The 14,158-nt window shown below is 48.1% G+C and overlaps 1 protein-coding gene across 1 annotated transcript; it reads right to left on the bottom strand.

Annotated features, from left to right (window-relative positions):
* Positions 1-255: 255 nt before the first annotated feature.
* Positions 256-10,404, bottom strand: LOC117061710 (solute carrier family 2, facilitated glucose transporter member 11-like). Its single transcript, XM_033174650.1, has 12 exons — positions 10,304-10,404; positions 9,477-9,575; positions 8,785-8,945; positions 7,625-7,749; positions 6,453-6,582; positions 6,009-6,157; positions 4,665-4,846; positions 3,224-3,334; positions 2,764-2,865; positions 2,312-2,387; positions 1,095-1,222; positions 256-817 (listed from the first exon to the last, which is right to left on the bottom strand). The coding sequence occupies exons 1-12, from the start codon at positions 10,328-10,330 to the stop codon at positions 608-610; spliced, it is 1,500 nt and encodes a 499-aa protein (XP_033030541.1). The 5' UTR covers positions 10,331-10,404; the 3' UTR covers positions 256-607.
* Between the last annotated feature and the right edge of the window lie 3,754 nt (positions 10,405-14,158).

Here is a 14,158-nt window from a genome sequence, read left to right as displayed (position 1 = left end):
CCAGCACAGTACAACCGCTTCCGAAGCATGATAAAATAACAGGGACAACATATCACAAAAGTCAGGGAAACGGAGCAAAATTTTCCAGCTAATAAAATGGATCAGGATCTTGCCAACCAGCTAGAAACCTGCAATAAAAGCAATCGGCCCCAAACCAGTCTGAAACGGCAGCAGAGTCAGCTGCTTTCTGAATCCCACAGCTGAGCCAAAAGCAGCCTAGAGGCAGAGGAGGAGGAGGAGGAGGAGGAGGAGGCGGAGGCGGTGGCAGCCGTCCCTGGCAGGAGCAGACTCCTAACCTAGGGGCCATTCCTGGCAAGGCTCCGCCTGTCATGACTGTCCGTCTCACTGGTGTCAGTGATCGGGTTTTGTTCCGCTACTGTTCATAATTATGAATCTCTCCCCACACCTTTTTGAGGCTTCGCTTCTAAGCAGGCACAAGGGCAGTTTGCCTCTGAAGGGAAAGCCAGTGGCTGGGGAGCACCAGCAGGCAAGGCGGATGGACTCAGGGCCTGGTTGCGGGCATCTAGACTAGGAGCAGGAAGCTGGGGCTAAGTGGGCCTGATTCACTTGCAGAGTTCTTCTGACCTCCTTATCCCTGAGAGCTCCGTCATAGCTTGGTGCAGAGCACAGGGTCTCCTGCGAAGCTTGTTTCTGACCCGAGGGGCTGCTTCTTCTTCTTAAAATTGAGTTTATCAAACTCTTCTCGGATTTCGAGGATCGATTTCCCCTTGGTCTCCGGCAGGATGAAGTAAATTACGACTGCGGAAACGTAGAGAGTGCCCATGAAGATGAGGAAGCTGAACTGATGAATGCGTTCCTGGAGAAGGGAGGGGGGGGGAACAGACAAACCCCGACCCCACAGAATTATAAGGCATGCCTGGATCAGTTCCTTCCACGGATACTTTGCTTCTTGGGTGATCTCCATACAGACCCTACAGTTCCCAGCCTTTGCAATGACAACTTCGCACCACCCTGCAAACCTCTTTCAGCAAATTGATGCAGCGCTGCGGCACCTTCTCTGCCACCTTCCCGCAGCGGAAGCAGGATACTGGGGCGGGGAGGGGAATGGAACCATCAGGAGAAGTCTCGCTTACCACAACAAATGGGAACACCATTCCTATCACGAAGAATCCGATCCAGTTTAAGACTCCGCTGATCACGTAGGACGACGACCTGGAGGACTGGTCAAAAATCTCCATCCTCACAGACGCCCCAGCCCCGGCTGCGGAGGGAAGCAGAGGTCAGGGCCGCTCCTGCTGCTGCCACCACTGGGCTAGAAAATGATGCTGCAAAGAGCACCCAAGGGAGCCTCTCCCACCGTTTCCCATGCCCCAGCAGTGGCCAAGTGGCTTGGAACAGACACTGTACTCATGCCTGCCACAGGGTTTGTGACACTCAGAACATGGGAAGTGAAAATGCAGCCCTGTTGTTGGTGATGGAGATGAAGGTGTTGGGCCTGGGGGGGGGGGGCGGTTTGAGACAGGCAGTGGACGGCTCATCAGCTGGCACCATCCCCAAGCCCTGCCCTCTAAGCGTGGGCTTCTGTCTTCCTGAGGTTACTGCTGATTGCACTCAGCAGTGATTGGTGGGCAGGGGGGGGGGGAGAAAAGAAAGAAAGCAGCCAATATCATGCTGAGGCTCCCTAGGCTGCATGAGTGAGCCCAAGAAATTGGGTAGGAGGTCCAATCCTGGCTGCAGCTGTGCAAAGCCAAAGCAGAACCACCTGGATACAATCTGTTTGCTGCAATTTTATGTTCTAGTGCAAAGGGACAACCCACAATATACCGGTATTACAGTCTATGAGAAGATCAATAGATTCCGGACAAATATCAAGACTGCACAGCTAATTTAAAACAACACTAAAGCTAGATAATAATAATAATGATAACAATAATAAGCTGCAGAATGTGAAGTTAAATGTTTAGGATGAATTGGCAGCTCACCATTAGATATAGAAGGAATGCAATATTTTTAGGGAGGTTTTACAGACACCTTTATGGTGTGAAATGCACAGTAGCCTGAGAAATAGTCATGTGCTTCACCAAGAATTTCTGAAACCTTGATTGGCTCGATGCCCTAAAACTGAAAATGAAGCCAGATTTGGATAATCTTTTAGGGCACTTTGCTTATTTGTCTCCCTACTGCCATCCTATCAAATGAAATCAAAGAATGCATATTTTTTTAAAAAGTTAATGAGTCAGTTTTTTAAAGTTAATGAGTCCACAAGTTTCTCCAGGCACGAGTGCCTCATTTTGAGGGGCTTTGGGTGGAAAAACTGCCTATCGATATGAACAAGTGCCCCATCACTGACCTGGGCCGGCTCCAAAACAGATCACAAAGCAGAATATCAGCGCAAGGCTGCAGTAGGGCATCCAGGAGAAGGAATGCTGAAATGAAAGCACATTTTCATTCGTGAGAGTTGAGGTTCCCCCTGGGCGCAGGTTGAAGGAGTGTGTGCCTCTCTCCTTTCCTTAGGTGCAGCAGAGATGCTTGACCCACACCCAAACACACCCTCCGTGAATCTGGCTTTTCATGAGGCATCTGGGCTCCTGACCACCAACCTCTGGGCTCAGATCCTGTGGGCTCCCGGCCACCAACCTCAGGAACCAAGTTCTTACAGCAGTCCCAGCCTCACCCTCCCCTACTCTGAGCCAGGCGCTGGGGTCACTTGCAGCTGCTTTGGTCAGAGACAACCGCTGGCCACATCTTAGGTGAGGGGCTGACAGGGAAACACCCTGACCCCCATTTTTTTGGCCTTCTTACCTGCAGGGAGATGGTCAGTGTGACGCCAACCAGCACTGTGGCCATCAGCCCATAACCTCCCCAGAGCAGTACCCTTCTTCCGAAACGCTCAATGATGACACTCTGGGGACAGAAAGGACACAAAGGGATCTGAACCGGCTTCTGAGTGCTCCACCAAGTCCTGGCAGGGGGCAAATGCAGGCAAGTGCCAGGGCCCCCCACTTAGTTCTAGCACTGCCCCCCCCCCGAGGGGCTTTTGGGGAGAGGCCTAGCAGGAGTGCTTGGGCTCCACATCTGGACTTGGTCAGCCTAGGTCTGATGTCAGTGTCCCCACAATGCAATTCCCTGCGACATGCATATTCCCGAGGGCCAGGCTGAGAGACCTGGGGGGCCGGGTTCACCCTGCCCCCATGCCTGGGGTTATAAAGGGTGTGGCTCTCCTGCCCTGCCTAGGGCGCCCTCCCCAAGCACCCTCACTCACACAGAAGACGGCAGAGAGGAGCTCGCTGAGGCTGATCCCCAAAGACAAGGCCGGGATGTGGTCGTTGTCGAAACCAACTGTCTGCAGGACTTCAAACGTGTAACTGTAAATCTGGAGAAGGGGGGAGACATTGAGAAGGGGGCCCATCAGGGGAAACAACTCTGCCTGCAGAGATCCTTCTGGGGAGGGAAGTAGGAGGGTCAGTGGTGGTCCCTGGACACCTCTAGACCCATCCTCACTCGTGTAGGAAGGGAAGTTAATTTGTCGATCAAGTGACGGTGTTTGGGACACATTTCGGGAGAAAGCAGGACTTCCGCAGAAAGAAAATGAACAGTTGAGGAGGAGCTAACCTGGGACTCAGCTTCATTAGTTCAAAAACAGCATTTTGAATGCGTTATAATAAACGCGCAACACCAGATGGCAATAGAGAAGAGAGCAAAAAAATTCTTTGCGATTTTGCATAGCGTTCCCCCACTTTTGTTATACGGTGGAACCTCACTTTTTGAACACAGTCTGTTTGACTTCTGAAACATTTGAAAACCGAAAATCAAAGGGCTGCCGGCAAAGTGAATGGTGAAAATGTAAAAATGTTCCACAGAAGCCATTCGACTTCCAAGGCATGTTCGAAAATGGAAGCCTTCCAGGTTTTTGACATTCAGCTTCCAAATCGTTTGGCAGCTGAGACGTTTGAAAACTGAGTTTCCACTGGCCGCCATCTCTCTCTTCTCTTGACTACCAGTACATTTCGACGAGGAAGCATCACCTGATTAGCCAAAGATGCTCTCTTCCAGCCAAGAGAGGACAAAAGGAGCTATCTCTATGGAGTAGTCTCCAAGTGTATGTTACTTTTCTAAGCTAAGTCTGCCTTCTGGAATCCTATTGTGAACAGAATGTAAGTAAACTCTTTTTATACTTTTATAGAAGACTGTGTCGTGACTTATCTTTTAGGAGGGAATAAGGGGAAAACAGCAGGACAGTTATTATAGAGGCTTTAGCGAGCCTGAGCAACGCATCCGCTGTGTAAATTTAAAAAGGGAATGTAACTCTGCTAAATTGCAGAACTCGTAACACAAGTTGGGATAGGATATAATTAAACAATCTATCCTCTCCTGCATCCCTGAACATTCCCACAGAAAGCCCAACCCTGTGCCTGGAAAGTACAGAGGAAAGGTAAGTGTGGATGAGCCCTTAATCTGAAGCAGCTCATCTCATTGGGGAGAAATATCTCAATTTAAAACAAAACAAAATAAAAAATTCCTTCCAGCTACTGGAAGGAAGGAATTTTTAATTTTGTTTTGTTTTGACTATGACAGACCAACACAGCTACCTACCTGTATCTCAATTTAAATATTTGGATTCCACACACACACACACACACACACACCCAGCTCCTTTTCTCTGAGCTCACTTTTCACACAACAACATGCATGTGAAACTCAACTGTGTGGATGCCGGTCAGCTGTAGAGTCACAGCCAACAGGAAAAGGACATACAGCTGCCGGCGCAGGGCCGGATCCTTCATCACTTCCAAGACACTCTTGGTGCTCCACAAGGCAGACTGCTGTTTCCTCAGGTCGTCCAGCTCCACCTGGTGAGGCCCTCGTCCCCAGAGGGTCTTCATGGCTGTTAAGGCAGAGAAAACAGAGGCCCTCACACCATTCTTCCCGCTGTGTGGGAGCCAAGCGACACATGGGAAAGGCTCTAGCTACAACTATCACAGAGCCTTTGAGGCCCGGCTGCAGGCAAGTTCTCGTCGAACTTTCTGCAGGTAAGTGGGATTCTCAAGCTCCCACAACCCCAGCCATGTCTCCTCCAGGGCCAGCCTTGCTTTGTGAAGGGAACCGACACGATCCAGTTTGGAACTACGGCAGAACTGAAAGGGAGCTCTTGAGCAATGTGAGGCACACAAAAGCAATTTGGACAACTGAAGCAAATGAGCCAAGCTCATGTAACACCAGTCCTGAAGGACCTACATTGGCTCCCAGTACGTTTTCGAGCACAATTCAAAGTGTTGGTGCTGACCTTTAAAGCCCTAAACGGCCTCAGCCCAGTATACCTGAAGGAGCATCCCCACCCCCATCGTTCAGCCCGGACACTGAGGTCCAGCTCCAAGGGCCTTCTGGCGGTTCCTTCCCTGTGAGAAGTGATGTTACAAGGAACCAGGCAGAGGGCCTTTTCGGTAGTGGCGCCCACCCTCTGGAACGCCCTCTCATCAGATGTCAAGAAAGTAAACAACAACCTGTCTTTTAGAAGACATCTGAAGGCAGCCCTGTTTAGGGAAGTTTTTAATGTTTGGTGTTTTATTGTGTTTTTAATATTCTGTTGGGAACCGCCCAGACCAGATGGGTGGGGTATAAATAACAAATTATTATTATTATTATTATTATTATTATTATTATTATTATTATTATTATTATTATTATTATTCTACATCCCACAGGAGAAGAGAAGGCAAATAAAATAATGGAACAGGGGTGGGAAGGCAATCTGACTTAGAAAACATGTTTTGCAGCCACATGTAAGTTGTACACACCCTGAAAATGAAGGGAAAACCCACTCCTCAATTATCTCCAAGGGCAGTGGGGGGTGTCTGTGATTCAGCTCCCCCACCACTAGCATCTAACTATCATGTGTCACAGCCAACATGCCAGATAAAATAATTAAATACAGTCAATGGGATGAATATCTCTTTCGAAACCCACAAAGTTCCTTGTACCCAAGTATGCTTGAGGGAGGCTATTCTGTAATCTAACCATTTCTAGCTGCCTAGAGAGCACCCAGTTACCTTTCAGGCATCCTTCCTCATCCCCTTTGTTCAGGAACAGGTGAGGCGGGGACTCAGGGAAGAAGGGCAGAGTCAGCAGCTGGAGCAAGGCAGTCACGCCATGGGAGGCCAGCAGCAGCGGCCACAGCGAAGCGTTTCCTAGGAACTCTCTGGGAAAAGCAAACCAGAAGACACCCATCCCTTCAGAAAGCTGGGAGGCACTTTGTGTGTCACTACAAAGGAGCAGCAAAACCTGGAGTGGTTTAAAACCAGGAGTGCATGCAGCACTGGCGCTAGCCAATACGGGCTGGTGATTGAACTAGCATGTGCTGGCTGTCATCTGAGGTTGGGGCAGGATGCTCAGAAGACCCATCTCAGAGAGAGAGAGAGAGAGAGAGAGAGACTTTGTTGTGTGGTTGGGATAGGAAGCACCTGAACAGGTAGATAAGCACTACAGGATCCTACCTTTGCCCCATCACCTGACCCAGGACTTTCCCCAGGCTCCAGAAGATGGAGGCAGTTGAATTTGCAAATCCACGGAGCTTCTTGGGGGAAATTTCCCCGACATACTGAGGGTGGAGAAGGACACAGAAACCTGGACGTGAAGGCAGAGAGAGGAAGAGACTTTAGAGACCCCAAAATCATCTGAGAGACATTGTCCAGAAGAAGCTGCCTTATACCAAACCAGGCCATCAGTCCACCTTGTTCAGTATTGTCTATCCTGACTGGCAATGCTCTCTCCAGGGCTTCGGACATTTCGAATTGCGATGGCTTCACTGAATTGCATCGATCGTTTGGATGGATTTTTGCTGCTGCTGTTGGTTTTATTTACACACTGCTGGGGTTGATATTATGGTGACGGCAATGCTTGTTACTTTTAATGGCTTTGAGATTGTTGTTGAGCTCGGAGCTCAATGTCTGTTTTCGGAAAAACAGGATGCAAAACTCAAATTACCTAGAGATGCCGTTGGGGGAATTGAACCTGGGACCTTCTGCAAACAAGGCAGGGGCTCTACCACTGAGCAAAGCCCTTTACCCTGTGTGGAATTGCTGCTGTTGAAACCTATCCCTGGCACCCTGGAACAGGACAAGGAGAAACTGGGGACAAGTGGGGTAAAAGGTAAAGGCAAGGGACCCCTGGACAGTTAAGTCCAGTCAAAGGCGACTATGGGGTTGTGGTGCTCATCTTGCTTTCAGGCCAAGGGAGCCGGCGTTTGTCCACAGAAAGCTTTCTGGGTCATGTGGCCAGCAGGACTAAACCGCTTCTGGCGCAATGGGACACCGTGACGGAAACCAGAGCTCACGGAAATGCCGTTTACCTTCCCGCCACAGCGACACCTATTTATCTACTTGCACTGGCGTGCTTTCGAACTGCTAGGTTGGCAGGAGCTGGGACAGAGGAACGGGAGCTCACTCCGTCGCGGGGATTCAAACCGCCGATCTTTTGATCGGCAACTCCAAGAGGCTCAGTGGTTTAAACCACAACACCAACTGTGTGGGGACCTGGAAGTGGAGGGGAAGAGGCTGCAAGGGACCGAGACTTGGGAGCAGGCTGGTCCACTTTCTCCATAGTTCTTCACTCAGGTACCCAGCCCTGCCAGTGAGCCCAGAGCAGCTGGGAGGAGGACAGCACTTACCAGTGCTGATGCCACACAGGAAGCGACCTGCCAGGATCATCTCAAAGGAGTCGGCCACCTTGCTGATGCCCATAATGATGGCCCCTGACAGCATGATGAGGTTGGCGCCCAAGAGGCATTTCTTTCTGTTGGCACAAGGGTGGAGGAAGCCGTGAGGGGTAGCGGTGTCATGGAATTCTACTCAATATTGATCCAGAGCAGATTCCGACGTATAGTTAGCAGAGTAAAAACTTAAACACGTTGCAGGATTTCCCAAAAATAGACCAGAGGCGATGAAAATTTCACCCAGCAGAGCTTTACTGCTACTGAAGGCAAATGGTCACAAATCCAGTAAGTTCAGGATTGGCACTGTCCATAAGAAATCCAGTTTCGGCAGACTTAACTTAAACTTACAATAAGTCTAAACCTTAACACTAAGCATACCATCTACAGAGCACCACACAAGAAGAGCAGAAAAAATGTCATGCCTTTGCGCCACAATGAGAGAAGGACGGGTAGCTTCTCCTGCATTAGATCTCACCAGAACAGCAGCAGCGGCACAACACACACACACATCCATTGCCATACATGTGGAATTTGGCCGTCAGAAACAGTGTCTGGGCAGAAATTGCTGATATGCCCAGGAAAATCCAGACATATCGGAAGTGTAGCTTTTGGTGAAATTCCTTAAATGTAGCTCAATTATTTATTTATTTATTTTTTTGAGATTTTGGCAAAACCAAAACAAACAAAGGCTCAAAAACTTTGTGTCTGGATTTTCACATTTTGAAATATGGCACCCCTAATATACATCATACGCTCCATAGTCTGCCTGGTGATTTTTGCGGCTCTCCTGGGCTTGCACCCCCAGCGGGGGCTGGTTTCACCAACCAACCCCTGGTTCTCCAACTACGATGCACACAGGTGCTTTGCTGGAATTTCCCTTTAGTTTTTCAGCATGAAGAATTCGTCTCCTGGCCATCAGAAGCAAGAATATTCTGACCAGGTCAGTCCATCCATCTCTGGCCAGCTGAAAACTGGGATGTGCTTTGGGCCTCGACTCTGGTGCCTTCAAGGCCCAATCCTCTTCCCAGCAGAGCCCTGGCCAGCTCATTCCCAGCACACCATTTTGTGGCTTGAACTCGCTTCCCAGAAGCAGCTTGTTTCAAACTTATACCTACTTCCCGAACTTTGTTGTCATGTACCCGCTGGCCGTAGTGCCCAGGAGGCCCCCTAAGGAAAAGATGGACACAATCGAGGCCCAGAACAATGTGAGGCTTTCGGGGTGGATGGGCATGCCAAACCGCTCCAGCCAGCTCTCATTGATGAACGTTTTCACATGCTGCAAAAAAGAGGAAACCCTGTTAACCAGAAGATGCTGTGAAAAGCCAGTAGTTTTGGAGGTGGAGGGAGCTGAACGAGAAGCAAATTGGGAAAAGGAGAGTGTGGCCTGCAATAATATAAGATCACACATCTAGTCATTGCGTGGAGGGAAAAGTCAACTCCAGCAGCCAAACGGATTTGTTCCTTGTGGTGCTTGACCAAAGCTGGTGTAGGGCTACTTGGGGCCCATTCTCTGCCCCCCTTTCACGCTCCTTTTCAGGGTATGCAGCAGAGTTTCCCAAACTAGTTGGGTGACTAGTTGTTTTTGGACTACAACTCCCATCATCCCTAACCAGCATGACCAGTGGCTAGGGATGATGGGAACTGTAGTCCAAAACCAGCTGGAGACCCACTGGTTTGGAGTAAGAATATCCGTGTCTGTTTTTTGGGGAGTCTCTGGCAAAGGAAGCATCTTGGAGGAGCAATTCTGGGGGAGCGTCTCTTGCAGTTTCCACCAACCACCGGAAGAGGTTTCCCCTTTGCTGCTTACCACAGAGGTGTAGGTGATCATAGACCCTTGAAAGCCAGCCTGGAGGGAGCCACCAATTCCTAGGACGAGCATCATGAGGAGGAGCCTCTGGTGCTGAACCTGGGGAGACAAAGACATCCATCCTCAACACTCCCCAGGGCAGAAAAATAAACCAGACCTGAGCATAAACTGCGGGGGGTAGGTGAATGGCAATTGGGGGGTGGTGTGGGGTGACTCACCCAGTGCAAGGAAGGTCTTTGCAGCACAATCTTGACAGCACATGATTCACCACGTTAAATGGGAAGGTGAAAGAGAGCAAATATCTAGGTGAGAATTCATTCTAAACTCCGGTTTACCATGTGATGCCTTTGGAACAGAGACAGAAAGATGATCCTGCTCTGTCTCTACTGAGAACTGGTCAAAGTAGCCTTTTGACTTTGTCCTCACCCATAATCTGCGGAGTTGTGCTTTTTACAAGGTTGTCCTGCGATGGAAACGTCTTGGTGGGAGGGCTTGGTGCACCCCCAGGTCTTTCACAGACGTGGTCGAAACAGGTGCCTTAAGAATGCAGGAAGTGGGGGGGGGGAGCAGACTCACCCCTAGCTTGCCGGGAGGTCCTACTGTGACATTACACACATTTCTCCCCAAGATGGGCAAAATATATTTGAGTTCACACATCGGTGCTCCAGGTACCTTAACAAACCGAACAAACTAGAGAACTCCGGTGCCCAGCTTGTGTGTGATCTGAAAGTTCTTAGAATGGGCCCTGCTCCGGTGAGTGGTGATTAAAGGTTGGACATGAGTAAACCAATAATAAAATAAATAAATTTCCCTCAAACCTCACTCACCAAGTCCCAAAGGGAGCTGCTGCCCATCTCTGCTGGAGAGGCTTCCTCCGGGTCCCTCCTCTGCCGCTGGCTACCGCTGCTACCTCACAAGGTGGGCGGACGGCCCCCGGTGTTCCTCTTTCTTCATCCTATTTGGTTTGGCCTGCCACCAAATGGCCTGAGGTTAATGTTTGATCCTGCGTGTTATGACATTTGATTCGTTTCAGAGCACTGGGGTTAAACTGCATTTCGGCCAACTGCGTTCGGACCAATCCAAGAAAGGGGTGAGGCTTCTAGGCCTGAGAATGTGTTGGGCAGCCGATGCACAGGGGTGTGTGTGTGTGTGTGTGTGTGTGTGTCCAGGTATCCCTCTGAGCACTGACACGTTGCTTCCAACATGGTTGCACACCTCCTGCCTCTCATATTCATGGGGCATCCTTCGTTGGCTATTTCAACTAAAGAGCACCTTTCTCATTAACTCTCCACCCCACAGCATTAACTCTTTTGTCATATGACCTCCTGTTCCAGGTTAGGGTCACCACCTTTGTTCTGGCAAAATACAGGCGGGACGGTGGGGGGGACGATCCACCCCCCCCCTTCGTCTGGTGCTGAAGTGACTTCAAAGCAATACATTACAGCAGGACGCGAGGCAACTCCCAGTCTGGGATTGAAATTAATGGTGATGGAATTTTACAGTTGCAATCAGAGGAGCTGAACAGCAAAAGAAGACAGATCTCTCTAGAGCAGGGGTCCCCAAACTAGGACCCGGGGGCCGGATGCGGCCCAATTACCTTCTAAATCCAGCCCGCGGACGGTCCGGGAATCAGCATGTTTTTACATGAGTAGAATGTGTCCTTTTATTTAAAATGCATCTCTGGGTTATTTGTGGGACCTGCCTGGTGTTTTTACATGAGTAGAATGTGTCCTTTTATTTAAAATGCATCTCTGGGTTATTTGTGGGGCATAGGAATTGTTCATATTTTTTTTTTCAAAATATAGTCCGGCCCCCACAAGGTCTGAGGGACAGTGGACCGGCCCCCTGCTGAAAAAGTTTGCTGACCCCTGCTCTAGAGGGACACTGAGTCAACAACGCCGTAAGGCACAATGGAGACCAGGATTAATTAAGATGGACATCATATTTGATGAAGACATAAAGGAACAATTGATTAAAATTCATACCTCACACAGGAAGAAGAAAGGAGAACTTCACTAGCAAATTTATAAAATACAAAATGTGTTAATACGAATTGAAGTCAAATCATTGTAGCTGTGGTGTAAGGGATTTTATCAAGCGTAGATTGTATTTGGATTGAGCAATAGTTTGGAGGCAGAATTAAAGGGAATCAGTAGACCTTGAAGCACAGCACATGGGGGGGGGGACATGTAAATTTTATAACTGGCTATGTGACTGATTCGTATTTGAATTGGTATTGCCATTTGGTATTGATATAATATGGCTTATATTGGACTTTTGTAAATGAAAATTAATAAAAATTATTTACCGGTAACAAAGCGATCCATTATCATCTATTGCGGCCTAACAGGATGGCCCCTCTGGAATTTGTCACACAAACACACACACATTACACATGAATTTGCAAATTTGTCTGTGCTTGGCTACCCAGGGCTTAAATACATGACCTTTCGCACACGACCCTTTCAAACACATGTACTTGGAAAGGATCCCTTAATTGGGAGAGAGGGCGAAGGAGAGAATACCTGAAATACAGGAATGAAACAGTCCCAATACAAGACGTAGCATTTTACACCGAAATGCGGGACAACCCTATATTGTAAAGGACAGGTGGCAACCCCACCAGGTCCTGATGCAATCTCTGTGGCCAACCTAGGATTCTGTGGCAAGTGGGATCATTTTTATCCCCATTGCTTGACTATGGCGGGGAAGGTAAATTCCAGGGTGTCATTGGCAATCCTATTATTGTCAGACTCTCCTGTCCTTTGATGCTGTTTTAGTATTGCAACAAAGTCTTCCTTCCTTCCTTCCTTCCTTCCTTCCTTCCTTCCTTCCTTTAAATTATTTCTTATTCAATTTTACACTATACATTTGAATTCGAACATTAATCATAACATTTAGGATTCCCTGAATCAATGGACTTCCCTCCACCCCCATGGTTTCCATTATCAAACTTTTCCACTGCATCATATATTTTCCTCTATTTTTCTTAAAACAATCCATTTTTACCTTAGTTTTTGATATGTCACGAGCGTTACACAATTCCTGTTTTAAGTTGTTTACATTGTTCTCTTAAGAAGTAAATTGTAAAAATTTTCCATTCCTTATTTAAGTTTCTCTCTTCATGGTTTCTGATTTTCCTGGTCATTTTTGCCGTTTTGGCGTAGTCAGGACTTTATTTTCTTTCCATCTCAACAAAGTCTATTTTCTGAGGTAACCAACAGCACCCCCTGGAGTGTCTGTGATTCAGCATCCTCAGAATAGGAAGGTAGATCTGGTTTTTGTTTCCTTTCTTACAATGGCCCAACTGACCAGAATCTACATTGTGATGGAAAGAATCGTTGGAGAGATAGAAACAGTCTCTACGTTCGTTTTTGATTGGCTACCTCTTACATCAGAGGTGGAACTTCCCTTGCCCCTGACCCAAACAATAATCCATTTCCATTAAGAAGACACTTTTTACTTGTCTCAAATTCCCATAAATCTGGGGCACCCCATCAGCTCATTTGTCTCCTTGGAACCATCCATCTGGATGACCAAAAATCTCCAACTCCCACAACCTCTATTCTGCATGGAACTCTGCACATGCTCTGAAACCCTAGACTCTACTCAAACGGGGAAAACGCAACTAGCTATGGTAGATTGGGAGGCGGGTGGATTGGGATGCGGGTGGCGCTGTGGGTTAAGCCACAGAGCCTAGGGCTTACTGATCAGAAGGTCAGTAGTTTGAATCCCCACGACGGGGTGAGCTCCCGTTGCTCTGTCCCAGCTCCTGCCAACCTAGCAGTTTGAAAGCACGTCAAAGTGCAAGTAGATAAACAGGTATCGCTCCGATGGGAAGGTAAACAGTGTTTCTGTGCGCTGCTCTGGTTTGCCAGAAGCGGCTTAGTCATGCTGGCCACATGACCCAGAAGCTGTATGCTGGCTCCCTCGGCCAATAAAGCGAGATGAACGCCGCAACCCCAGAGTCATCCGAGACTGGACCTAATGGTCAGGGGTCCCTTTACCTTTACGGTAGATTCAGCAACTTCCCTGCTTCTACTTAGATATCACCCCACGTTTTGTGAAACTGGAGATATGATGGATTGGGAAGGCTGGGAACAAGCAGGTCTATATAGACTCCCAGAATTTTTATGGAAATGGTTCTCCTCTATGTAAAGAACAGATTTTGGCTCTTCCCAATGTAACTTTGTCATGGTTTCATTTTAATCTATCGTTTTTCTGTTAAAACCATGCATTCAGGCAGACCGAGAGTTGACCGCTTTAGAACAACTCATGGTCAATGTTCCTGCTACGTCAAAGAGTGTAGAATCAACTATATACAAAATATTAATTGAGGTAGAATTTGGTTGTCTTATGGACACAAAATTTCCCAGCGAAATGGTCCTTCAAGTAGTAATCTCTAATGAAAAATGGAACATGCTTGGTGGGGGATTCTCTTTTTCAAAAAAGAGAATCGGCCCAATTAAGGGAATCCTCTTTGAAACCCTGACGTAGTTCGTACCACAGGCTTCCTCAACCTCGGCCCTCCAGATGGTTTTGGCCTACAACTTCCATGATCCCTAGCTAGCAGGACCAGTGGTCAGGGTTGATGGAAATTGTATTCTCAAAACATCTGGAGGGCCGAGGTTCAGGAAGCCTGTTGTATCATTCCCCCTTGTGACTATTCCTCATGATACCAG

This window comes from Lacerta agilis, chromosome 17 (assembly GCF_009819535.1).
Source record: "Lacerta agilis isolate rLacAgi1 chromosome 17, rLacAgi1.pri, whole genome shotgun sequence".
NCBI classification, from domain to species: domain Eukaryota; kingdom Metazoa; phylum Chordata; class Lepidosauria; order Squamata; family Lacertidae; genus Lacerta; species Lacerta agilis.
Note: the sequence above shows the minus strand (reverse complement) of the source record. Positions and strands in the feature narration are given on the sequence as shown.

Bases quoted from the DNA above. Each gene is read 5' to 3' on its own strand.
- LOC117061710 (XM_033174650.1), bottom strand. From the start codon at position 10,330: ATGGGCAGCAGCTCCCTTTGGGACTTG. The intron at 8,946-9,476 runs GTAAGCAGCAAA...TCTTTTTTGCAG, and splicing joins TGATCACCTACACCTCTGTG to CATGTGAAAACGTTCATCAA. The intron at 4,847-6,008 runs GTAACTGGGTGC...CTGCCTTAACAG, and splicing joins TGAGGAAGGATGCCTGAAAG to CCATGAAGACCCTCTGGGGA.